Here is a 27,652-nt window from a genome sequence, read left to right as displayed (position 1 = left end):
AACGATGTTTTATCTCTGTTTTTCCAGAGTCTGCTTAAATCCGGGTATAAGGACTAGTTAATGAATTACGGTATTATCAATAGCAGAAGTTAACGGAGGTAAAGTCCACTATATTTCAAGTATTTCATTTCTATACAATTGAATTAACTAACTAATACTGTGTACCATGGCTATATATACCAGGAACAGTGTTCCTAAAAGATTAATTGTAAACTTTATTATCCAATTTAAAATAATTTCGTTGCTGGAATTTGGTTGTTGTATACTGTATTATTATACAAGTTTATTAAATAGGAGAATTTCTGACAAAACAAAAGCTGTCTACAACTGTAAACACCACTATATTAATTTGCTGTATGAAAAGATCTCGGGTCTGTAAACAAAGCTTAACTATATGCACATATAGAATACGAAAACAATAATACAACGACATTAAGGTGTCTCGAGTCTGTAGATAACTCTACAACAAAAAAGACGTGTCTCGTGTATGTAGATAACTACAACAATTAAGACGTGTCTCGAGTCTGTAGATAAATACAACAATTAAGACGTGTCTCGAGTCTGTAGATAACTACAACAATTAAGACGTGTCTCGAGTCTGTAGACAACTCTACAACAATAAAGACGTGTCTCGTGTCTGTAGATAACTACAACAATAAAGACGTGTCTCGAGTCTGTAGATAACTACAACAATTAAGACGTGTCTCGAGTCTGTAGATAACTCTACAACAATAAAGACGTGTCTCGAGTATGTAGATAACTCTACAACAATTAAGACGTGTCTCGAGTATGTAGATAACTACAACAATTAAGACGTGTCTCGTGTATGTAGATAACTACAACAATTACGACGTGTCTTGAGTCTGTAGATAACTACAACAATAAAGACGTGTCTCGAGTCTGTAGATAACTACAACAATTAAGACGTGTCTCGAGTCTGTAGATAACTCTACAAAAATTAAGACGTGTCTCGAGTATGTATATAACTCTACAACAATTAAGACGTGTCTCGAGTATGTAGATAACTCTACAACAATAAAGACGTGTCTCGAGTATGTAGATAACTACAATTACGACGTGTCTCGAGTCTGTAGATAACTCTACAACAATAAAGACGTGTCTCGAGTCTGTAAATAACTCTACAACAATTAAGACGTGTCTCGAGTCTGTAGATAACTCTACAACAATTAAGACGTGTCTCGAGTCTGTAGATAACTCTACAACAATTAAGACGTGTCTCGAGTCTGTAGATAACTCTACAACAATTAAGACGTGTCTCGAGTCTGTAGATAACTCTACAACAATAAAGACGTGTCTCGAGTATGTAGATAACTACAACAATTAAGTCGTGTCTCGAGTATGTAGATAACTACAACAATTAAGATGTGTCTCGAGTCTGTAGATAACTACAACAATAAAGACGTGTCTCGAGTCTGTAGATAACTACAACAATTAAGACGTGTCTCGAGTCTGTAGATAACTCTACAACAATAAAGACGTGTCTCGAGTATGTAGATAACTCTACAACAATTAAGTCGTGTCTCGAGTATGTAGATAACTACAACAATTAAGACGTGTCTCGAGTCTGTAGATAACTACAACAATTAAGACGTGTCTCGAGTCTGTAGATAACTCTACAACAATAAAGACGTGTCTCGAGTATGTAGATAACTCTACAACAATTAAGTCGTGTCTCGAGTATGTAGATAACTACAACAATTAAGACGTGTCTCGAGTCTGTAGATAACTACAACAATTAAGACGTGTCTCGAGTCTGTAGATAACTCTACAACAATTAAGACGTGTCTCGAGTCTGTAGATAACTCTACAACAATAAAGACGTGTCTCGAGTATGTAGATAACTCTACAACAATTAAGACGTGTCTCGAGTCTGTAAATAACTCTACAACAATTAAGACGTGTCTCGAGTCTGTAGATAACTCTACAACAATTAAGACGTGTCTCGAGTATGTAGATAACTACAACAATTAAGACGTGTCTCGAGTCTGTAGATAACTCTACAACAATTAAGACGTGTCTCGAGTCTGTAGATAACTCTACAACAATAAAGACGTGTCTCGAGTATGTAGATAACTCTACAACAATTAAGACGTGTCTCGAGTATGTAGATAACTACAACAATAAAGACGTGTCTCGAGTATGTAAATAACTACAACAATTAAGACGTGTCTCGAGTATGTAGATAACTCTACAACAATTAAGACGTGTCTCGAGTCTGTAGATAACTCTACAACAATAATTAGAATGTGTCTCGAGTACGTAAATAACGCTAAAACAATTACAATGTTTTTCAAATACGCAACTAGTGTTAAAACAAGATAAACGTCTATTTTAACTTGTTATTCAATAAATATCGTTTTATTCCTCGTCGTAGAATTAAGCTAAGATTAGACAACAAAACTCAGTAAACGAAGTGAATTAGACGATTCTTCCTCCGTGTATGTATCTAGCTAAAATAAACCCGCACAGTAACGCCTCATACTACAACTGTTGCCTGACGGAGTAAACACACTCATCTTAGTGACGAGTTGCTGAGCAGGTCGCAAAAAACAAACTAATTTTATGTCTTACAATGTACTTTACTGCTGGGATGGAATTGAAGTGTATTCTTTTCTAGATTTTTCGGCAGGAACAATAACAGAAACTTTTATGTAACAATGTCGAGGTCTCCTGTGGCGGCGCCAGGAGTTAGTGACCACAAAAGATAGACAGTCTTTATAAAAGTAACAATTCTATTTCAAGACTTTATACACGTATTATTGCCCTTATTGACGCATGTGTCTAGTAGATTCTTGTAGTGTTAACAAGTGTTTCGTAGATATTTTGTTGAATTATAATAAGATGAAAATCAGCCAATACAGTAATAGTCACCGCCAGGTTACCTTGGTTACATAAAATAACCAACTATATTGTGTCAAAACAGGTCATTGTTTTACTGCATGCAGTTCTAAGCATTCTTGTTTTCTTAACGTAAACTGAAATACCAGGGACCACATGATTGGCTTGGTCGACTTGTATAAAGGTTGATAATATTTGAGTGTTTAAACAGTAGCGTAATCTATCAACAACTAATTTTCAACTGATTCACTTTATTCTCGTATTTTGATTTACTAACACTTATGAATAAACAAACAGTAGTAAACGGATAGGTAGTAAAATTCTTGGACAAGCTTAACTAATACGTTTTCTAATTGTCAGCTTTCAGAAATAGAACTACTGGACAACTGTCTGGGTGAATAGTTATTGAACACTGTCAAGATTCAGTTGATATATTTGTATTTTATAACTCTCAGGATCCAATAACTTTGTTTCTTCTATTGCGTTTCTGTTCCACATGTTAAGTCCTCCTCTGATACAGCGGTAAGTCTTCGGATTTAGAACGCTAAAATCAGGGGTTCGATTCCCCTCGGTTTAATCAGAAGATAGCTCAATATAGCTTTGCTATAAAAACACACACACACCCACAGTGCAACGAAATAAAAAAATAAAGATGAGATATTTGCTTAAATTTCATCGAGTAGTCTGTGTTTCTTACACTACATTGGAATTATTTAAATCGCTGAATATACATACAGTGGTTTGTTATTTTTAATAACATTAGACTCGAGTTTCGAAATTTGAAATACAAAAAAAAATGAATTTTTGCCAGTCGTTAAAATACAACGAAGATGCATATTGCTCAAACCTAAATTACAATCAGAAACGCCAAGTTAACCGCACAAGCTCATTCGTTTGTTTATGTTGACAAATGGTTATCTGTTCTTCTCTTGTGAGCGATTGTTCCGTCAAGTCCTTTAGGCTTACGTTTCGCCGTTAATTAATTGTTAAGTATCCAAATTACATTTTTATCTATAAGTGTTTTTTTGTCAGGAAAGGAAAATCCTCTTAGATTAGCAACAAAAATACATTTGTAAAAATCTCTTGTCAAAAAAACAAAGAAACAAACAATGACAAACTTTATAAAAAGTTTATTTTGCTTCCATGTGGCAAGTCATTTTTTGTATCTGTATATAAAGTTAAGTATATTTACCAACAATTGAAAGTGTGACGATATCAGGGAAGCAGGAACGAATAAAATTCAATAAATCCGAGTATTAGCACATATCACCAATATTAATTACACCCAGTATTAGCACATATCACCAATATTAATTACACCCAGTATTAGCACATATCACCAATATTAATTACATCCAGTATTAGCACATATCACCAATATTAATTACACCCAGTATTAGCACGTATCACCAATATTAATTACACCCAGTATTAGCACATATCACCAATATTAATTACACCCAGTATTAGCACGTATCACCAATATTAATTACACCCAGTATTAGCACGTATCACCAATATTAATTACACCCAGTATTAGCACGTATCACCAATATTAATTACACCAAGTATTAGCACATATCACCAATATTAATTACACCCAGTATTGCCACATATCACCATATTAATTTAGTATTACGTATCCCAGTATTGGCACGTATCACCGTATCACCAATATTAATTACACCCAGTATTAGCACGTATCACCAATATTAATTACACCCAGTATTAGCACGTATCACCAATATTAATTACACCCAGTATTAGCACGTATCACCAATATTAATTACACCCAGTATTAGCACGTATCACCAATATTAATTAGACCGAGTATTAGCACGTATCACCAATATTAATTACACCGAGTATTAGCACGTATCACCAATATTAATTACACCGAGTATTAGCACGTATCACCAGTATTAATTACAGCGCGTATCACCAGTATTATTAATTACACCCAGTATTAGCACGGTATCACCAATATTAATTACACCCAGTATTAGCACGTATCACCGCACCCAGTATTAGCACGTATCACCAGTATTAATTATTAGCACGTATCACCAGTATTAGCGCGTATCACCAATATATTAATTTACGTATCACCAGTAGTATTAGCAGTACGTATCATCAATATTACCCGGTATTACACGTATCACCAGTATTAAGCACCCGTATCACCATTATTAATTACGTACACCAGTATTAGCACGTATAGCACGTAATATTAATACACCCGGTATTAGCACGTATCCATTAATTACACCCGGTATTACGTATCACCAGTATTATTACACCCGTATTGGCACGTATCACCAGTATTAATTACACCCAGTATTAGCACGTATCACCAATATTAATTACACCCAGTATTAGCACGTATCACCAATATTAATTACACCAAGTATTAGCACGTATCACCAATATTAATTACACCCAGTATTAGCACGTATCAGTATTGGCACGTATCACCAGTATTAATTACACTGGCACGTATCCAGTATTAGCACGTATCACCAGTATTATTAGTATTACACGTATCCAGTATTATTACACGTATCAGCACGTATTAATTAATTACACCAAGTATTAGCACGTATCACCAATATTAATTACACCCAGTATTAGCACGTATCACCAATATTAATTACACCCAGTATTAGCACGTATCACCAATATTAATTACACCCAGTATTAGCACGTATCACCAATATTAATTACACCCAGTATTAGCACGTATCACCAATATTAATTACACCCAGTATTAGCACGTATCACCAATATTAATTACACCCAGTATTAGCACGTATCACCAATAATAATTACACCCAGTATTAGCACGTATCACCAATATTAATTACACTAACTTCTTTTAAATGTTTTTCATCAATAAAAATGAAACTCGTTTATTATGATTTAAAAAACCCACCCAATTATTGTAGTAGACGGATAATATTTTAATTCACGTTAAAGTCTCCACAAGTGAACCTTTCTTTTAACATTATATTGTCCACGTGATTAGAGTTAAAGCAGAATGTTTGTCTTATTATTTGTAACTTAGATAAAATCAAATAGTGATGTTAAAAACAAGAAAACAATCCTGTCAGATAAACTCAAATAATTGTTAGTAGTATGAAAACGATACTATTAGATAAAAATCAAACAGTTGTGTTAATAGTATGAAAACAATAATACAATAAGATAAAATTATACAGTTGCTTTAAAAGAAAGAAAATAATATTCCAACATAAAAATCAAACAGTTATTTTAATAGAAAGGAAACAATATTCTAAGATAAAACCAAGCAGTTGTTGTAATAGAAAGAAAGCAATACTAGAAGATAAAATCAAACAATGATTTTAATATGAAGAAACCAAAACTATCAGATATAAACAAATAATTGTTTTAATAGAAAGAAAACAATACAAAAAAGGTAAAATCAAACAGTTGTAATAGATATATAGCAATGCTCTAAGATAAAACCAAACAATAGTTTTAATAAAAAAACAAACTCTAAGATAAAATCAAACAATTATTTTAATATAAAGAAAACAAAACTATCAGATATAAACAAATAATTGTTTTAATAGAAAGAAAACAGTATTGTAAGATAAAATCAAACAATGGTTTTAATAGAAAGAAAATAATATTATAAAGTAAAATTAAATGATATTTTTCTTTGTGGCAGATCCGAGCCCCTCTACATTAATTTCTTTCTAACGACATTAATTTCCTTGGTATCGTGTAACGTACGTGTATTAAATCACCTTACCGCCTTAGTTTGTGTCTTTTAATGCGGTTTTATTTTATTATATTTGATTATGGGCTTCTCATGTTGACTAACCAATGATGTGAGCGAAGTCACGCGCTGGTCATAAGCTTACAGAATTGTTATTAAATACACAAAACTGTAAAATAAAATGGATGTAAACAGGATGATTTGGGTAAACTAAGACAGTACTATACGACGCTAGATAGAAAACAATTTTCCTTTTTACTGTCTTACGAATAATCTAAAGCACTTGTACAAACAATATTCAGAACTCCGTCATTTCTAAATGTGAATTAATTAATTAATATAAAGTATAGAGGAAAAGTTGGGAAAGTAGCAACTTTAATTTGGACAGTTTCATCATTTTCCCATACACACGTCTATAAATATATATTCTGAATAAACCGTGTTTCAAAATTGTGTGCAAACACATGAGGTCTAATGTTTGTCTTTACGTATTTCATGTGGTCAACGGAAGTGTATTAACTTTCATTACAATTATGGCCCTGGGTATTGTAGTTGCTATTCCTACGTGATACATGCTGCAATAAGTGTGCCCATTGTTCATTTTTACAGATTTCTTTCCACGAGGCTTTGGAACTGCTTTCTTTTCGCTCTATTGCATCACTTAGACACTGTTTTATCGAATCTGCACCGATCGCTTAATCTTTCTTGGCTGTGGGTTGGGATCAAAGGCTACATACATGCGTTCCTTTAACCCTTGTTGACTAAGTTAAGTTTTTGTTTGTTTTTTGCTTTTGAATCTCGCGCAAAGCTACAAGAGGGCTATCTTCGCTAGCCGTTCTTAATTTAGCAGTGGGAAACTAGAGGGAAAGCAGCTAGTCATCACCACCCACCGCCAACTCTTGGGCTACTCTTTTACCAACGAATAGTGGGATTGAACGTCACATTATAACGCCTCCGCGGCTGAAAGGGCGAGCACGTTTGGTGAAACGGGGATTTGAACTCGCAACCCTCAGATTACGAGTCGAACGCTTTAGTCCACCTGGCCATGCCGGGCCAGAGGTGACTAAATGTTAGGACTAACGAGTGTGCATCCGAGTTCGCTTAATCTATAGTTTTTATGCGTCTGTACAACGGCTGTGGATTAGCAGTTAGGTATATGTGTTTATTTGTTACTAATTGTATGCAAGTAATAATATATTTATTCGTGCAACTAGAAAATATAAACATAAAGATGGAGAGAGAAAATGAAATGATGAAACGACCGCAAAAGAATAAAGGTTAATTATATACGGTATAAATTTATAAAACATCTCATTTCAGAAAAAAAATAAAAATAGTTTACTATTATACCACAAGATTAACCCAGGAACGGTTTATACTTTAATAACACTAGCGGGTTATTCGTTAGGCCAAGATTTACACTTTAATAACACTAGCGGGTTATTCATTAGGCCAAGATTTACACTTTAATAAGATTAGTGGGTTATTCATTAGGCCAAGATTTACACTTTAATAACATTAGTGGGTTATTCATTAGGCCAAGATTTACACTTTAATAACATTAGTGGGTTATTCATTAGGCCAAGATTTACACTTTAATAACACTAGCGGGTTATTCATTAGGCCAAGATTTACACTTTAATAACATTAGTGGGTTATTTATTAGGCCAAGATTTACACTTTAATAACATTAGTGGGTTATTCATTAGGCCAAGATTTACACTTTAATAACACTAGCGGGTTATTCATTAGGCCAAGATTTACACTTTTAACTCCAAAATTATTTACATGCACGTTTTGGAAATAACAGCTGACAATATTAATTATTAACACTAATTTTAACAGCATGTTTGGTGCGATCTTGATATTATGCTAAAACACACGAGATTTTCTTTCATCTTTATATTTCTGTTCTTCTGACTAACATCATTTGTTCAAATCAGTTTCTTATTCTGACGTAACTAGTGCTTAATTGTCTGCTTGTTAAACAGTTCCATGTAATGCAAAACATACGTGAATATGAAGAGCATACATTACGATAACAGATCTCAGTTTCTAAAATGACACCGTAACTTACGGGAACAAGAAATACAGGTACAGCAAGACTCATCAATATGTATATACCAGCACTTGTCGTATTAGGCTTAGGTTATTAAACCTAACAATAGGTACGCACAACATTTGGTGCATTATGGTTAAACTGTTAATCAGTGCATTGTGGTTAATATATTAGATATATTAAACTGTTAATCAGTGCATTGTGGTTAATATATTAGATATACTATAAACACAAACAATAATCAATGCGGTGTAGTTAATCTATTGGACACAATAATAAACATGAACAACAATCACTGCGTTGTGGTCAATCTATTGAATTCAACAATAAACATGCACCGGTACATCAGGGTTAATCTAGTCGAGCCAACTATAGGCATGAAAATTTTTCAAGGTATTGTGTAAAGGAACCTGACTAACTTAATCTAAATTTATTACAATTAATCTATTAAACACAATAATAAATATGAACAACAATCAATGCATTATGGTTATTATATGAAACACAATAATAAACATGAAGAACAATTTATGTAGGCTTAACAGAGTTAGTATTATTTTTAATTCATGTGGGCTTAACAAAGCTATGGCTAGTTATAATTTATGTAGGCTTAACAGAGTTAGGATTAGTTATAATTTATGCAAGCTTAACAGAGTTAGGGCTAGCTATAATCTATGTAGGCTTTACAGAGCTATGATTAGTTATAATCATGTAGGCTTATTCGCTTTTATTTACATTTTAGCAGAGAAAATGCATATTTATTCTAAGTGATAGATTTTGTGAACTAAAGTAGCAGACATAAAAGAGCAAGATATGACGAATTACAGTTAACATTCATATCCAAATGTTTATTATTAATCATTATTATGTTCGTTTGTTTCAACACTGTCGTGGAAAGCTATACAAGGGCTTATAGATTGGTTTGATTTTTGGTTTTAATTTTAAGCAAACTACATGAGGACTATCTGCGCTAACCTTCCCTAACGTAGCAGAGAAAGACTAATGGGAAGGCAGCTAGTCATCAATACCCACCACCAACTTTTTGGAGTACTATCTTGCCAACGAATCATGGGATTGATCGTAACATTATATCGTCTCCACGGCTGAAAGGGTGAACATGTTTGGTGGGACGAATATTTGAACACGTTACCCGGAACTTGAGAGGCAAGTTCCCTAACCATCAGCCCGTGCTAGGCCTTATTATGTAGACGCAGTTCTGTTTCCATGGAGAAAATAAATACGAAATAAAAGAAAAAAAATTACTGGAGAGCACTCAATTGAAATCAAACTTTTTGATGTAACCGATAATATAAAATAAGCGTTTTTTAAGACTTAAAAAGAAAGCCCATTCATCAAACAAGAAGTTTGTCGTAACCGATAGTTTAAGATGCTTTTATTAGGCTTAAAAAGAAACAAACAGCATCAACGAAAACAAGAGGCAGAATGTTTTCAGTTCTTAACGAGTTTCTGTCAAACAGGTTCATAAAACATCAATGAGTCTATTACACACATAAAACCAGCAGTTTCATAAAATGTTTGCCGACGTGGTTTTAAACATTTATTACATCAACGCAGTCTTTTCATATTAACCCTAATGCACACATTCATTTAATTTAAAAAGCTCTTTGAATTGGAATATATATATATATATGTATCAATTTTGTTCAGAAAACTGCAGATCGAGACAGTAAAGTAGGAATTATCTTTCAAATCTAAAAGCATGAATTAAAACCCCGTAGGAGACGATTAGATTTAAACGCCCAATTCAACAGCAAGCGTCGATTGTTGTTTGTACTTAGATTCAAAGCTGTACAAATGACTATTTACATTCTGCACACCACGGGTATCAAAACCCGGTTTCTACTGGTATAGGTCTGTAGACATATCAATGTGCCATTTGGGGTCGAATGTGCGAATACTCTCCTCTAATGACATTTTAAAACTAATTTTTAATAAGTAAAGAATATTTACCCACGTACGACAGACTTGTGACAACAGGATATATACAGGTTGAACTAACGATTTACTTATTTAAATAATTACAAGGTATTCTATCAATAAAAGAAAAAAGGGAAATTATTTTTACTTGCAATCTCTTTAATTTAATATTATGAACTTCATACATATTGGATATGTTAGATGCACGATGAAAGAGTATTTCAATTACACTTTCCTTAAATATATTCGGTTTTGTTCTGTTTTTTTTAATTTTGCGCTAAAAGCTACACGAGGGCTGTCTTCGCTAGGTGTCCCCAATTTTATAGTGTAAGACTAGAGGGAAGGTAACTAGTCATTACCATCCACCGCCAACTCTTGGGCTACTCTTTTAGCAACGAATAGTGAGAGTGACCGTAACATTATAACGCCCCAACGGTTGAAAGGGCAAGCATGTTTGGTGCGACGGGGGATTCGAACCTGCGACCCTCGGATTACGAGTCGAATGCTTTAACCCACCTGGCCATGCCGGGCCAAATATATTCGGAGTAGCCATCAGTGGCACAGTGGTATGCCTTCGGACCTACAATGCTAGAAACCGGAATTCGATACTCTCGGTGAGCAAAGTATAGATAGCCTATTTTTATAGTTTTGTGGTTAATTACATTCGGAGTAATACAGACTTGTTCTTGTCATTTTATCAAGAGTTTTATTACTGGATTCGCAGTATTTGTTTGTTTTAGACCAAAGCCACATTGGGTTATCTGTTGTGTTCATTGTGGAGAAGCAAACCCCGGATTTTATTGTTATGAATCTGTAAGTTTACTCCCGTCTCGACATAGATTTGAGGTTGACACCAATCTACTGTTGTGTTTTTATGAAAAAAAACAATGGTAAAAAAGTTGCCTGTAACAGTTTAAATCTCTCTACTATCGTAGCCATGATGATGTCACATTTATTGCCTTTGAGGACTGACCAATCTTCATAGTTCCTTTAGTACTTAAACACTAAACGTAACGATATAAACTTTACTGTAAAACATCTGGAAGACCATAAACTTTCATTCTTGGACGTTTTAATTAGTAATAACAAATGTCACTTAAAGTGTGAACTCCACCATAAAAATACATTTACAGGCCTACAATTAAATTTTGTACGCTTTATTGTGAACATGTTAAAGGAAAATATAGCCAAAATAGTGTTTTATCGTGTTTATAAAACAGGTGTAAAGTTTTGTATAAAGAAAATAATAATAATGCCAAATAACTTTTATCCAAGAATGGTTAATCATTTTTCTTCTGAGAGAATAGTTCGTCATAGTTTAGATGAGCAAAGTGTTATTTCAGAATGTATATTTAAAGTATCTAAGAAACCTGTTGCCATCAGTCGACTATACTAAATATCTTTCAATTATTAACAATTAGTTTTAAAATGTTCCAAGGGTGTATACGCAGGTGTGGTTGAGATGTGTTTAAACCTAATTGTTGGATATGTTTTTTTTTTATATTTAAGGATCAAAGTCTTCTTTCCTCTCATCATTTGTAGTTTGTAAATTTGTGTTTCGTCACTGTTAGTAAGGCAGTATCGATTGTAGTAAAAGAAAATTGTTGACGCCAGTAAAAGAGCGCGCTATCCTAACATTCCTCCATTACGTTAAGTGCACTTGAATTCTGAGAGGACGTGACGTCGAAGTTCATTCTAATTGGTTTTAGATTTTAGCAAGAGCCAATAATGAAGAGAGTCTCCGAAATGTATAAATAAATAAAAATAGGGTCTATTCTTTGATTTGTTTCCACTGAAACTTTACATTTGAAAGCCACTGTGTTTAATAATTAATAGGTGAAACGGAACAGTCAAGTGTTAACCAGTTTTAACCTTTGGGTGCTACAACTTTTTAAATTTTCAGCAAAGAAAACAACAAAACAAAAAACAGCAATACATGGTTTTAGAACATGAGTGTTAAGCATTTGTAAAATTGTTTGTTTTTTAACACTAATTTTAAAATAATGTTATTAATCATCTCAAACTGATTTCAGTCTCATTATTCTAACTTTTTATATTGCTACTTATAAGAATATATGGATTAACTTAAACCTAATATCTGCGTTTACACTTAAAGTATATTTCAAATATGGAATATTCCTCAGTGTCAACCACCCACACATCTTGTTATCTAGAGAAGCCTTCAACTGTGAGGACAACTTTCAACTTTCTTCTTGCTGGAACTTTATAACCGTTTGCTTTTCGCATCAACCCATCTTTACTAATTTCTGAAGACAACTTCTTACCTTTTATTACCATATCAAATAAACAATAGTAACTATATAACGAATGTTGATTAACAAATTGCAAAGCTTCTCGTCAATGAATCCACTAATATACTCATTACTTCAACTGGACATTTGGAGTATTTTTGTACTCAAGATATCGATTCCCTGTTTTATTAATACCGGTTTACTTCCTCCATTTTGAGTACAATAATGAATTTTGTCTACCGTTCCGAGCAATAAACATTTTAAATTATAATTAAAGCATCTTCTGTCTTAAGTAAACAGTTTTCTAATTAATCCTTTAAATTATTCTCGACTTCCATCAAAGAGAGTTGATGTTTCTAAACTAATTGATCCGATAATATAGTAAGTAATTCCTGATTTAGTTATTTATCAGAGACTTGAGACTATTCAAGTGTTATTACCAACTGAAGAACTTCTTTTAAGGGACTATATCGACTTTCCTTTAGTCTAATTCACATATCCTCATTCCTTGTGGCCTCTAGGAATTGGTCACGAACCATCAAATCCATTATTTAGTGTGGAGCACCTGACAGTTGTGGAAGTGTTTCCACTCTTCAGCCAGTTCTGATAAGGTTTTGCACTTCCTCCTTACTTTGCTTTAGAAACTGATATAATACTCAAAATCTGTTTCATAAGATGGCCACTAATGTCTGGTTAGGTTCACTGTGAAAAGATGACGTGACATTTTAAATCTGTTTCATAAGATGAGCACTAATGTCTGGTTAGGCTCTCTGTGGAAAGATGACGTGACATTTTAAATCTGTTTCATAAGTGGCCACTAATGTCTGGTTAGGTTCTCTGTGGAAAGATGACGTGACATTTTAAATCTGTTTCATAAGATGAGCACTAATGTCTGGTTAGGTTCTCTGTGGAAAGATGACGTGACATTTTAAATCTGTTTCATAAGTGGCCACTAATGTCTGGTTAGGTTCTCTGTGGAAAGATGACGTGACATTTTAAATCTGTTTCATAAGTGGCCACTAATGTCTGGTTAGGTTCTCTGTTGAAAGATGACGTAACACTACAAAAATCTGTTTCTTAAAGTGGCCACTACATTAGGTTATCTATTGGAAGATGACGCGACATTCTAAATCTGTTTCATAAGTGGCCACTAATGTCTGGTTAGGTTCTCTGTTGGAAGATGACGTGTCATACCAAATCTGTTTCATAAGGTGGCCACTAATATCTGGTTAGGTCCTCTTTTTGAACATTGCTTAACGTTGTCAAAGCTTGTGTTTTTAAATGTGCAACAAAATGAAATCCTGTTGTTCATTATTCTAATCATTCACTTGAAAATGATTTCCAACTGCACATGATGTGCTTCCAATGGTATTATCTATTGGTTTCTCAGTTGGGTGATGTTGCTTAACTCATCTCCTATACTCAGCAATTTGAAGAAGTAACTAGAGTAGCCCATAAAGGTCTTGTGGTAGTGACAGTTGTAATAACAGATATAGATAGGTCACGTGGGTTTTCCTAATCTAAATTGTTATTGATGTTTAAAGTTTGGAACTGTTGAGCAGATGAGAAGTGTGAACGTTTTGATCCTTCAACTTACAAATTCAGTTTTACGTTTTACTTTGACATGAGCGTCCCCTACATTTTCTATTCTTATTCGATCTTGCCATTATTGTATTTATTTACTTTTTAATTGTATTTTTACAACCTTTTACATTGTTCGCTATTGTTGTTATAATCCCTCTCTACTTTTGGGGTCGTACTACTATAGTCCTTCTGTATTTAAGGCCCGGCATGGTCAGGTGGTTAAGGCGCTCGACTCGTAATCCCAGCGTCGCAAGTTCGAATCCCTGTCACAACAAATATCATTACCCTTTTAGCCGTGAAAGCGTTATAATGTTACGGTCATTCCCACTATTCGTTGCTAAAAAAATAGCCCAAGAGTTGGCGGTGAGTGGCAATAGCTAGTTGTCTTCCTTTTAGTCTTACACTGCTAAATTAAGGACCGCTAGTGCAGATAGACCTCGTGTACCTTTGCGCGAAATTTAAAACAAACAAACAAATCTTTTGTATTTCTTTTTTACTTCATTATTCTTTCGCAATTGTTTGACTTTGTTGTTAGATTCAGTACATTTTCCTGGATATCAAACTGATTCTCATGTTTTCTAATTTCTTTAATTAACCGTATCTTTCTTCTTTACCGTACAATAACATTTCAGTTTCTTGTAATCATCTTGAACTGAGTCGAGATTAAACTTTATTTTTTACTAAATTGATTCATTGTTTTAGAATTAAAGAAAAAGCTACACAAAGAGTTATCGGTGCTCTGCTCACCACAGGTATTGAAGCCCCATTTCTGGCGGTATGAGTCCGCAGACATACCCCTTGTGTCATCGCCGGGCTTTACCCAAAATAATCTCGCACCGGAGACTATTGTTGCTAAAGTTTAATTGTTGCTAAAGTTTTAATTGTTGCGAAGGTTCTAAAATCAAGATTAGAGATCCTAGTCCATTTACAGGTAACAAAAGCGTTTTATTTCTTCAACGACAAGTTACCTAACAATGGTCATTGATAGATATAATTTCACTGACTAATACAGAAATTACATATTGCTCATACAATTCTTCCATTCATTTATCTTACTTTTGAAATACAAACTCAACCAATCCTGAACAAGCTGGTTAACAAACTCAACCAATACTGAATAAGCTGGTTAACAAACTCAACCAATACTGAAAAAGCTGGTTAACAAACTCAACCAATACTGAACAAGCTGGTTAACAAACTCAACCAATCCTGAACAAGCTGGTTAACAAACTCAACCAATACTGAACAAGTTGGTTAACAAACTCAACCAATACTGAACAAGCTGGTTAACAAACTCAACCAATACTGAACAAGCTAGTTAACAAACTCAACCAATACTGAATAAGCTGGTTAACAAACTCAACCAATACTGAACAAGTTGGTTAACAAACTCAACCAATACTGAACAAGCTGGTTAACAAACTCAACCAATACTGAACAAGCTGGTTAACAAACTCAACCAATACTGAACAAGCTGGTTAACAAACTCAACCAATACTGAACAAGTTGGTTAACAAACTCAACCAATACTGAACAAGCTGGTTAACAAACTCAACCAATACTGAACAAGTTGGGTAACAAACTCAACCAATACTGAACAAGTTGGGTAACAAACTCAACCAATATTGAACAAGTTGGTTAACAAACTCAACCAATACTGAACAAGTTGGTTAACAAACTCAACCAATACTGAACAAGTTGGTTAACAAACTCAACCAATACTGAACAAGTTGGGTAACAAACTCAACCAATACTGAACAAGTTGGTTAACAAACTCAACCAATACTGAACAAGTTGGTTAACAAACTCAACCAATACTGAACAAGCTGGTTAACAAACTCAACCAATACTGAATAATACTTCACTGCTTCAGACTCAATGAACCTTAACAAACGGCTCAATAATCCATGTAATCTTGTCAAACTCGCGTTTTATACAATATACAGATTGGAGAAATGTCGAGACGTTAAATACTGCATTCATCACATGACGTCAAACCTTTTATAATCAATTAACAGTACAAAAGTGTCAGGTAAAAACATAATCTAGAAAATTCTTTCATTATTAGCTGGTGTACCAGTACCCTGAACGGAAGTTACGTAAATTCATGATTAATGAAAGCCTATCTTAAGATACGATACTGTAAATTTCATGTATTTCCGAATGAAACCAACTTATCTTCCTGCTCAGTTTGGTGAAGATCCTTGAAGAGGGGATAACGAAGTAGTGGCAAAAAACGTAAATGTGAAAAGTTATATATGTACGAGTATGTATCCCACGTGGAACCAATAAACGTCCATATCAATTTGGGTGAAGATCCACCCACTGCTTGCGAAGTAATTACGTGGATATACAACATATTCTTCTATTATATTTCTATAGATAAGTAACTACATGGACATACAACAGACAACACTGTTATATTTATATGGTAAAGTAGTTACACGAATATACAACAGACAGTATTGTTATGTTTATATAGATAAGATGTTAGATGGATATACAGCAGACAGTACTATTATATTTATATAGATAAGTAGTTACATGAACATACAACTGATAGTACTATTATAGTTACATAGATGCAGTATTTAGACATTGCGTTATAGTTAATTAAACAAGTTTAGTGAATTAGTTTTTGAATATATTTTGGTAGCTAGAAAAAGTCTCTAATAAGACAGTAATTAACAAATATGTAAGCGATCAGGCAATACGTTAATGTTTGGTTATGTAAAGAAAAAATGCTAATTCATGTATTTAAAAGCAAAATATATTCTCTTGAATTACATATCTTTCATTGTATACATATACTAATTACCAGTCACTTAAAGTAATTTTTTTCTGTAATAACATCTTATTTTTATTATTTAGCAGGTGTCTGGAGCTCACATAAAGCGTGTTACTATGGAGAATTACCTAGCAGTTCAAAACAATACAACAAAAATAGTAGACGACATACCTGCAGGACATAAGGCTATTCTGGAGATGCATGCTAACAGCCAATCAAACGCTATCATTTATGTTATGGTGGTGTTACTTTTGTATGCCTTAGCACTAGTAATAGTAATGATAAAGTATATAAGAACAGAACGTTACGAATCTCGCCTGACTCACCTGTATGACGAGTTTGTTCGTAGAGATAGATTTATTCGACTGTCTAAACGACAGCCATCAATGCCAGCGACATCAGCTCTCCCTACTGATGGCGAGGAGGACAGTGTAGTGCCTACTTCTTCATCTTCACGCTGCGTTCGAACCACAACAGAGGACGCTGTGAGCAAAGTATAAAACGGGAAGTTAATTTGGAGGATATAAATCCATCAAAATAAAATATGATTCTTTTTTTGTCAACTTTTGCGATTAAGCCTAATGTTAGGCTTAGCTGACACACACGAAAATATAAAGAAAACAAGAATCAAGTCTGAATGCTGTAATAGGACCTGTGGTCGGGAGATGTCGTAGCTTGGTAAGTTCTGTGTGATGGAGGCTGAACTTGGAAAGATAGTTCGTCTGTACACCAAAACAGTTTAAATAACTAATAAATATACATTGAGAAAGTATAAGATCTCTAGCAGAGATTTTTCGTCTTCTAAGCTCATTTGTAAACATTGATATATTGCTTTTTGTTTTAGTTGCGTTCTTCAAGCCTAGAGACACGATGTTGTACCATCATAATAACTGTTGTCATTTAATATAGTGATGACTTTGCTATTATAGCTGTTTCTTGCAGAGAAATGAAATTCTGAAAACCTGTTTATATGCGGATTTATTCAATATATAATTTAAATTATAATATTACTATTTATTCAATGCACTGTAACATATATGCTATAGAAAAGTTGATATTTCATTAAAATCCTGCAGAAGATATGCCAAATAAATATATTATTCATATGTTGTTCATAGCTGTGATTTCATCAATATCCATTCACAGCTACGTTATATGAATTTGTTATCTAATCAATATTTAGTAACCGATACACTGATATGTGGCCAATATACAGAAGCAGATATGCTATATATACACATCTATATATAATCAATATCTAAGAAAAATTTGCTTTTTAAAAGACATCAGTGGAACAGAGGATATTGGTATTTTGTTTTCCAATTTTTCTCTAACGTATAAAATGTAATAAAATTCTTTCGATATAGCTACTCAAGTTAATAAATAAAAAATAAGGTATCTAACTAAGAATCTACAAGAAAAAAACACACACCGAAAACTGAATTAAACTCGTACGCAACTATTTAGAAAACAAATTTGTTGACCAGAAAGATATTAGATAGGTATTCATCGATTCTTGGGTAGATATTAGATAGGTATTCATCGATTCTTGGGTTGATATTAGATAGGTATTCATCGATTCTTGGGTTCTCTTCTAAGTAATATATCTGTTCGGGTCTGTAGTAAGAAACTAGGTGATAATGGAGAAAAATTGTCTGAGATGTTATACTTTTTTATTCCAGTTGTGACACATCCTTCCATCATGATGTTGGAAGCGATGGATGATGAAAAACAGATGCCATCCTTTGTTCCACTGCATCTCCTACAAATAACTTTTAAAACAGTATTTCTTTTAAAAGTTACATTAGGTGTTTTTTTTCGAAGACTTTTCAATCTAATGACATGGGACTCGATAAAGAAATATTTCTTTTATGGAAATTTTGATCAGAAACCATAATCACTACAATAACTGAAATAATTTTGGGATATACACACACGTTACGCTAACCCTTACTACTAGATTCTATGTAAGTTTGGGATATGCATACATTAGTTTAATAGATGTTAATTTATGTAAGTGTGGGTGATACACACACTATCTTTCTCGATGTACCTGCTATTTATACAAACACTGTCACATTTGAAATATTAGTTAACATGTACGTTTAGGATATACACATACATTATCTTACTCGCTGTTAATATGCGCTGTTAATGTGTAGAGTTGGGCGTTAAGTCAGTATTCACTAGTAACCACTTTAACAATCCCTCAGATAAGTGTAGAATCTGTTTTAGCACAATATTCCGTCTCGAACCTTGAACCTTCTGATCAGCATTTTAATACTATAACTACGTTTCCTAGTAAGCCTGGGAAAAATTATGTGTTACTTTTATACTATATGTTAAAATATAAATTTAACTTTGTGCTATTCGTTAAACGTTTTCTTAATGTTGTAGAAATCACAATGTTATTTCTATGCATTATTTTAGGGAATCAGAATAGCGTTGCATCCATCGCAGTGTTTGTAACATTATTCTGGGGAAACGGGATATTGTTGCATCGACTGTGGTGTGTTTGTAACATTATTTAAGGGAAACGGAATATTGTTGCATCTATTACTGTGTGTTTGTAACATTATTTAAGGGAAACGGAATATTGTTGCATCTATTACTGTGTGTTTGTAACATTATTTAAGGGAAACGGAATATTGTTGCATCTATTACTGTGTGTTTGTAACATTATTTTAGGGAAACGGGATATTGTTGCATCTATTACTGTGTGTTTAACATTATTTTAGAGAAACGGGATATTGTTGCATCCACTGTTGTGTGTTTGTAACATTATTTTATGGCAATTGATTATTGTTGCTTTCCATGTTGTGTGTTTGTAACATTATTTTATGGCAATTGATTATTGTTGCTTTCCATGTTGTGTGTTTGTAACATTATATTCAGAGATAAAAGTATTTGCGGCATCCATTGTTGTATGTTTATAACATAACAGCGGTTCATGCAGTTCCCGTAACAGAGTTGCCAAGGCAACTGTTTTATTATAAAATCAATGTTTCTTCGTAAAGGAAAGAAACTTCAAACCCAGTCACGTGGTTAAATCCAGCGTCTTTCTTTGAGATCAAAATGTTTCTTTTCTTGCTTTTCAGTTCCTATTTTAATTAGAAGGCAGAAACACGAACAGAACAGTTAGAATATATTAACAAAGGATTAAATAAAAACAAAACAAAAGTATGTTTATGGTAACAACGACAGAAAGTGTGTTAGCCTGCACATAAATAACTCGATACGAGATATAGGTTTAAACCTGCAACTCATTTGCGCATGCTCTTGCCGAAGATTCAAAACCTGAAGGGAAAACATATAACTGGAATTTACGTTCTTTAAAAATGTCAGGAGTTGTTAGTCTTCAAAGTAAATTTCAACACCAAACTACACGTTCTGCGAACAGCAAGAAATGTTATATAGCTCTAAGTAGTAACAACTCAGCTAATGATATAGCATGTTTATGGTTTCTGCTTAAGATATAAGATCTTTGTAAAATATCAAATCACGTTTTTTGTAAAAGTCTTTGTATCTTATAAGAAGAAATTGTTACGTTAAACACCGATAGGATACATTTCTTTACTTATCCTTGTGTTTAACGAATAAAATCACATTAGTCAAAAGATTGGATACAATGAGCCAAAGATTAGTTCTGTGAATGAAGGAAATTCAAATAAATCAACTATTAGCTCGTTGGTCATGTGGTGAGGTATGATTACAGATATACTTGTCATAAGACATCAGAATTAGGTATCTTAGGTTTTTTAACTTTACTTTCTATACCTTGTCCCTCAGAAAGTTTCAATAATTAGAATAATGTGTAGTAATATTAGTACAACCTTATTATATTTGCCACATCCGACGACGCATTTCGTTCAACTTACAGCTCGTCAGTATGGTTGTGATATAACAAACACAACAATGGTCTTAACACTTCTTGTATAAACCGTTTTATACAATAACAATTGTTGCAATATGTTTGTTGTATCCCAGCTGATCTGGGTATCCCAAATATAGTTATTATTATACACTTCTACCATTCTTGAAAATCTCTAACGGACTGGATAAAGAACAGAAGTGTTTCAAAATGTAATAGGCCTAATGTTGAAGTCTCATGATAATTGCAGATGTAAACTCATTGGTCACGACTACGCATGAAAAGGTTTTACATACACTTGTCGGTATCGCGCCACTGCACTGTTATTAAATCACCTATCCATCTGGAAAGGTCTCAGAAGAATACTAGGCTTCTAATTTCCATGAGGATTACTTACGAATCCAAGGATACAAAAGTGTAATGTATGAACGAGAATTCACCTGTGATTTCTGAGAGCTCGAGAGAGACAAATGGTTATTTGGATGAAGTTCTAAAGCAAGCTGTGACACTTCGTTTCTTTCCAGAGAATCATATATACGAAATTATGAAGTTGTTTCATTGAAAGTTTGGTTCCAACATTGCATGTTGAATTGTTGTCGAGCGCAAACGTACACAATGTGTTTTATCTGTGATGTGCGCATATCGAGGATGAAAACCAGATTTTTGAGATTATAAGCCCTCAGACGTACAGCTAAGTCACTGTACAGGTGTATGTTGGAGAATATGCATTACTGTTTTTAAAAATTCTCTACTAGGTGAAGATAGTGTGTGTTTTTTTATAGCAAAGCCACATCGGGCTATCTGCTAAGTCCACCTGGAGGAATCGAACCCCTGATTTTAGAGTTGTAAATCCGTAGACTTACAGCTGTACTAGCGGAGGAAGATGGCAATAGAAGATGGATTTCAATAAATGTGTTTTTCTTTTTTTATAGTTAAGAACAAATCTACACAACGGGCTATCTGTGCTGCACCAACCTCGGATATCGAAACTTGGTTTTTATCATTAAAAGCCTTTAGACTTACCGCTGTGACACCTGGCAGACAAATGAAAGTAATTATCAATTTTTTCCTGCTTTCTCGAACCAGAAAACAAATCCGTGTCATTGCTAATAAAACTATAAACTGGTTGAACTTTGAATTTTTGTTAAAGAAATGTTTCAACACATATCTTTGCTTACGACAGTGATTTTTCATCATAGTCTGAGTTTAAACACGACAAAGTTGGATAAACAGATGTATTCTACGGAAGTGCCATGTTAACTTGTTTATAATTACGACTTTGTAAATTTTATTTTGGTTAAAGAAAATCTGTTTTTTTTTGTAATATATAACTTCACCATAGTGTGAAATTCACATCGAAATAAAGGATTCACGGAACCATTTCCGTAAGACAAACACATTTTAACATTTATTTATTTTTTTCGAGGGAACAAAAGTTAATATTTTTAATCTGAAGGGAGCACATGAACTACTCGGCCAAGTCAGAAACACTTAGAATTCGAGTGTAGAGTATAGTAGTCCCTAATTTTGAATTAGTACCCAGAAAGAAGACTTGCTAATCAACAGCGCCCGCCGCCACAAGGGCTTCGTCTGACTTTGAAAGGAGTAAAGGGATAGACTGTCACTTACGGTGAACCGACTGTTGAAAGTATGTAACTTACTGAACGGTAACAAATCACGAACTTTGAACCACTTTAACCACTTGAGGAAAACCATGTTTAACTCTCTGTTGGGTAAACAGAAAGTTCAGTGATTTATAATGCTAATATTCAGTGTACGATTCTCTGTGGTGAAAAGAGCATAGTAATACAACTGTGTAAGTTTATACATAGTAATACAACTGTGTAAGTTTATACATAGTAATACAACTGTGTAAGTTTAGGCATAGTAATACAACTGTGTAAGTTTATACATAGTAATACAACTGTGTAAGTTTATGCATAGTAATACAACTGTGTAAGTTTATGCATAGTTATACAACTGTGTAAGTTTATACATAGTAATACAACTGTGTAAGTTTATACATAGTAATACAACTATGTAAGTTTATACATAGTAATACAACTGTGTAAGTTTATGCATAGTAATACAACTGTGTAAATTTATACATAGTAATACAACTGTGTAAGTTTATGCATAGTAATACAACTGTGTAAGTTTATGCATAGTAATACAACTGTGTAAGTTTATACATAGTAATACAACTGTGTAAGTTTATACATAGTAGTACAACTGTGTAAGTTTATACATAGTAATACAACTGTGTAAGTTTATACATAGTAATACAACTGTGTAAGTTTATACATAGTAATACAACTGTGTAAGTTTATACATAGTAATACAACTGTGTAAGTTTATACATAGTAGTACAACTGTGTAAGTTTATACATAGTAATACAACTGTGTAAGTTTATACATAGTAATACAACTGTGTAAGTTTATACATAGTAATACAACTGTGTAAGTTTATACATAGTAATACAACTGTGTAAGTTTATACATAGTAATACAACTGTGTAAGTTTATGCATAGTAATACAACTGTGTAAGTTTATGCATAGTAATACAACTGTGTAAGTTTATGCATAGTAATACAACTGTGTAAGTTTATACATAGTAATACAACTGTGTAAGTTTATACATAGTAATACAACTGTGTAAGTTTATACATAGTAATACATATGTGTAAGTTTATGCATAGTAATACAACTGTGTAAGTTTATACATAGTAATACAACTGTGTAAGTTTATACATAGTAGTACAACTGTGTAAGTTTATACATAGTAGTACAACTGTGTAAGTTTATACATAGTAATACAACTGTGTAAGTTTATACATAGTAATACAACTGTGTAAGTTTATACATAGTAATACAACTGTGTAAGTTTATACATAGTAATACAACTGTGTAAGTTTATACATAGTAATACAACTGTGTAAGTTTATGGAAAGAAAAAAATCGGAATAGATAATAAAATGACTCCCTTTTTGTTAAAAATATTTTAAGTGGATCTTACGGCAGAGAAAATACAATCGTGGTTACAAAGATCTGTCTCGTCGCTCAATGTAGATATCACATGGGTCACACCATGAAAATTATCCATAGAAAATTGAATTTCAAGAAGAGGCAGTTTAAATCGTAGAAACTTACAAACTATACTCAGCATAGAAATTCGAGAAAATGGAGAATAATGAAAAGTTGGGTATTATGCTTGTTTGTTCTTTCAAAAGTCGTTCAAAGGCGCACGTGCTATGTCATAAGCGCGGTAGTCCTTATAGCAGGAATGGTTCAGATGTGCATATTTGCAATGCAAATCAAAATCTAAAACATACTATAAACAGCATGTAAAGAAAACTGTATAAGCAGTTCATACACATTGTTGAGTAGTAAACAAACTAAGTTTAGAGCATAAGGTACTAACATACTTGAGAAACTCGGTGGAGTAAAAACAGAAACTTCACAAAATCTTTATAACTGACTGATTAACGTTGTAGGAAAAACATAGCTTTCTCTTGTCTTATACAGTTACTCTACCTTGGTGTATGTTTGTTTGTTATTGAATTTCGCGCAAAGCTGCACGAGAACTATCTCCGCTAGCCGTCCCTAATTTAGCAGTGAAATACTAAAGGGAAGTCATCTAGTCATCACTACCCACCGCAAATTCTTGGGCTACTCTTTTACCAACAAATAATGGGATTTACCATAACATTACAACGCCCCCACGGCTGAAAGGGCGAGCATGTTTGGTGCGAAGGGAATTCGAACCCGCGACCCTCTTATTACGTACGAATCGAGTGCATTATCCACCTGGCGGAAGACTTTCGAAACGTCGTCCTTTACACTTGTTTCTCCACCGTCCATTCTACAAAGTTTTATAAACTTTTAGTTTGTCGACTTCTTCCGGTTCGCTTCTGTTTTTAAGCGAATATCGTTTGCCAGTTATTTTTAATAATTCTAGTACATGAATGCTTTTTTCTGTTATTTTTATTTTATTTTAACCAACGTACTAGAAATCAATTTAAATCAACTTCTCGTAAAAACAATAAATTATTACTACTATCACATATCATGAAAGCTTTTTTTATTTTTTATAGAAGTGAAGTAAAATTTAAAATATCCTCTCAGCTTTTGTAGTGCTTAAATTCTTATTTATAAAACTGCCCAGAAACACCTTAGTTCATGTAACCATGGGAACAGCGAGGAATTTGTTTTCCGCTCTCGTTGTTCACGTTTTTCACATTTGAAGTCACGTTTCTCAAGTGATCGGAATTATAATATAAGTTTCGTCCGTGTTTATGAGTTAGTATACTGACAGTTTTAATGTAAAAAAGAACTCTTGTATTAATAATACCGAAATTTTGTCGTCTACAGTTTAGCTAATGCTTCATTTCGTTTAACTACACATTCACATATGTATTGTATGTATATATACTGTCATTCAACGTTCCGACATTTTACTTACGCTATTCTTAGGCTTAAGTTTGTTTTTTTGTTGTTAAGCGCGAACTTACACAGTGTGCTTTCTAAGCTGTGTCAACCAAAGGTATTGAAACCCGGGTTTCAGATTTCTTGCTCAGCTACTGGGGGACTTTCAGGCATAAGAAACCAGTGAAAAATAAAATATGCACAATATAAAATACAAAATCAGTATTTTAACTGGTAATAAACGATCTTATAACACCAAATGTGCTATTTTTTCTTTAATTCAAAAGTGTTCCTATAACTCATATTTGGTAACTAAAGTACGGGTTCGATTCGCCTCGGTGGACACATTAGATGTGGCTTTGCTATAGAAAAATACGCACACGCTTAACGCGACTCTAAACCAGCTACAGTAGATGAGTTGCAGCGCCTTCTAGTGACAAGTAGTGATGAAATCATTGTAGATTACATCAGTAACCTCATCGACAGCATGCCATGTCGCCTTGCGGAAGCTATTAGAGTACGATAAGAACCAACTCTTCAACAAATAATAACGAGTCCAGACAGTAAGTTCAGTAAATGTTAATGATATGAGAATAGACACATTTACTGATCCAAAAATGTAAAATGAGGATATTGACAGTGACCCTTTTGTTGCTCCACAAATGGCGTATAACAAGGAAAAAGGAATTTGTGAAATTTGAAGTTGTAATATATTGTACTCTGTGAGGTATTGAAGAACTGAAAGTGAAAAATAATAAATAGGTACAAAAAATGAAAAAAATATTTGTTCATTTTTATATAAAGTGTTTAGATTAATAGAATGGACTGAAAAGGGAGTATTTCTTATCCATTCTTTTGTATATTATTCTGTACTAGCTTTATCGATATATTCTGAAAGTAGTAACACTTAATTATATGTCATACATCAAGGATATTAAGGTGATTACTTGACGACTACCTATTCTACATCGTAAGACGAGATTATAATATCTCCATAGAGTGCGAACCTGATAGTAAAAAACTAATCACTAGTGATGCTATAAGCCACCTTGCATAAAAACACAAACAGTATCAGATAAAGTTTAGTGTGAGATTTCTTGTTTTTGACAAAACATGGGGAATATGAATTAAAGTGAGACGAATTGTGTAAAGAAAACAAAGGGGCGTATCTCGATACCTTAATGTGTAAAGAAAACAAAAGGGGCGTATCTCGATACCTTAATGTGTAAAAACAACAAAAGGGGCGTATCTCGATAGCTTAATGTGTAAAGAAAAGAAAAGGGGGCGTATCTCGATATCTTAATGTGTAAAGAAAACAAAAGGGGGCGTATCTCGATACCTTAATGTGTAAAGAAAAGAAAAGGGGGCGTATCTCGATATCTTAATGTGTAAAGAAAACAAAAGGGGGCGTATCTCGATATCTTAATGTGTAAAGAAAACAAAAGGGGCGTATCTCGATATCTTAATGTGTAAAGAAAACAAAAGGGGGCGTATCTCGATACCTTAATGTGTAAAGAAAACAAAAGGGGGCGAATCTCGATATCTTAATGTGTAAAGAAAACAAAAGGGGGCGTATCTCGATATCTTAATGTGTAAAGAAAACAAAAGGGGGCGTATCTCGATATCTTAAGGCGATGTTAATTGACCTATTTGGTGTTAAATGAGTTCTCAGAACCGTCTATTTTCTGTTAATTAACTAATGTTACCTGGACTGAGAAAGTGATGCGACAGGATTCTCTATTGGGAAGGAGGAGAGTCTATATTATGGCCGGTGATAAACTTCTTTAACGTGTAACTAAATAACTAATATTAATCGAAGTCACACGCAGAGCCTCCGTATGACACAACTTCATATTAGGATGAACGTCATCCCCTTCTCCACTCAGTGGCTCAGCAGTATGTCCTTAGGCTTATCACGCTACTCAGGTTGGCCTTAGCACAGATAGCCCATTGTGTATCTTTACACTTAACATCAACAGAACTAAAACAAACCCTTTACTTCTTTACAGGTTAAAAATAAATAAATAAAATTAATATTCAATAATGGGAGTACCAAAAAGTAAGGAAACAGGGTAGAAATGAGCGAGATAACATTACGACATTACACCAAGGTGGCCCGGCATGGCCAGGTGG

At 33.5% G+C, this 27,652-nt stretch overlaps 1 protein-coding gene across 2 annotated transcripts in view; it reads left to right on the top strand.

The window, feature by feature from the left end:
• The window catches only part of LOC143230476 (uncharacterized), a 51,599-nt gene extending 33,170 nt beyond the window's left edge, over window positions 1-18,429 (top strand). Inside the window, exon 2 of one of the 2 annotated variants that reach the window (XM_076464124.1) lies at window positions 17,309-18,429. In XM_076464124.1, the coding sequence (XP_076320239.1) occupies window positions 17,339-17,722 (384 nt within the window). In that variant the 5' untranslated portion in view covers window positions 17,309-17,338 and the 3' untranslated portion in view covers window positions 17,723-18,429. Of the gene's footprint in view, window positions 1-17,305 lie in introns of both variants that reach the window. The other variant, XM_076464114.1, reaches the window with a different exon arrangement.
• The last annotated feature ends 9,223 nt before the right edge of the window (window positions 18,430-27,652 follow it).

This window comes from Tachypleus tridentatus, chromosome 1 (assembly GCF_004210375.1).
Source record: "Tachypleus tridentatus isolate NWPU-2018 chromosome 1, ASM421037v1, whole genome shotgun sequence".
In the NCBI taxonomy this organism is placed as follows: domain Eukaryota; kingdom Metazoa; phylum Arthropoda; class Merostomata; order Xiphosura; family Limulidae; genus Tachypleus; species Tachypleus tridentatus.
The sequence above is the reverse complement of the archived record's forward strand: the minus strand, read 5'-3'. Positions and strand labels throughout refer to the sequence as shown.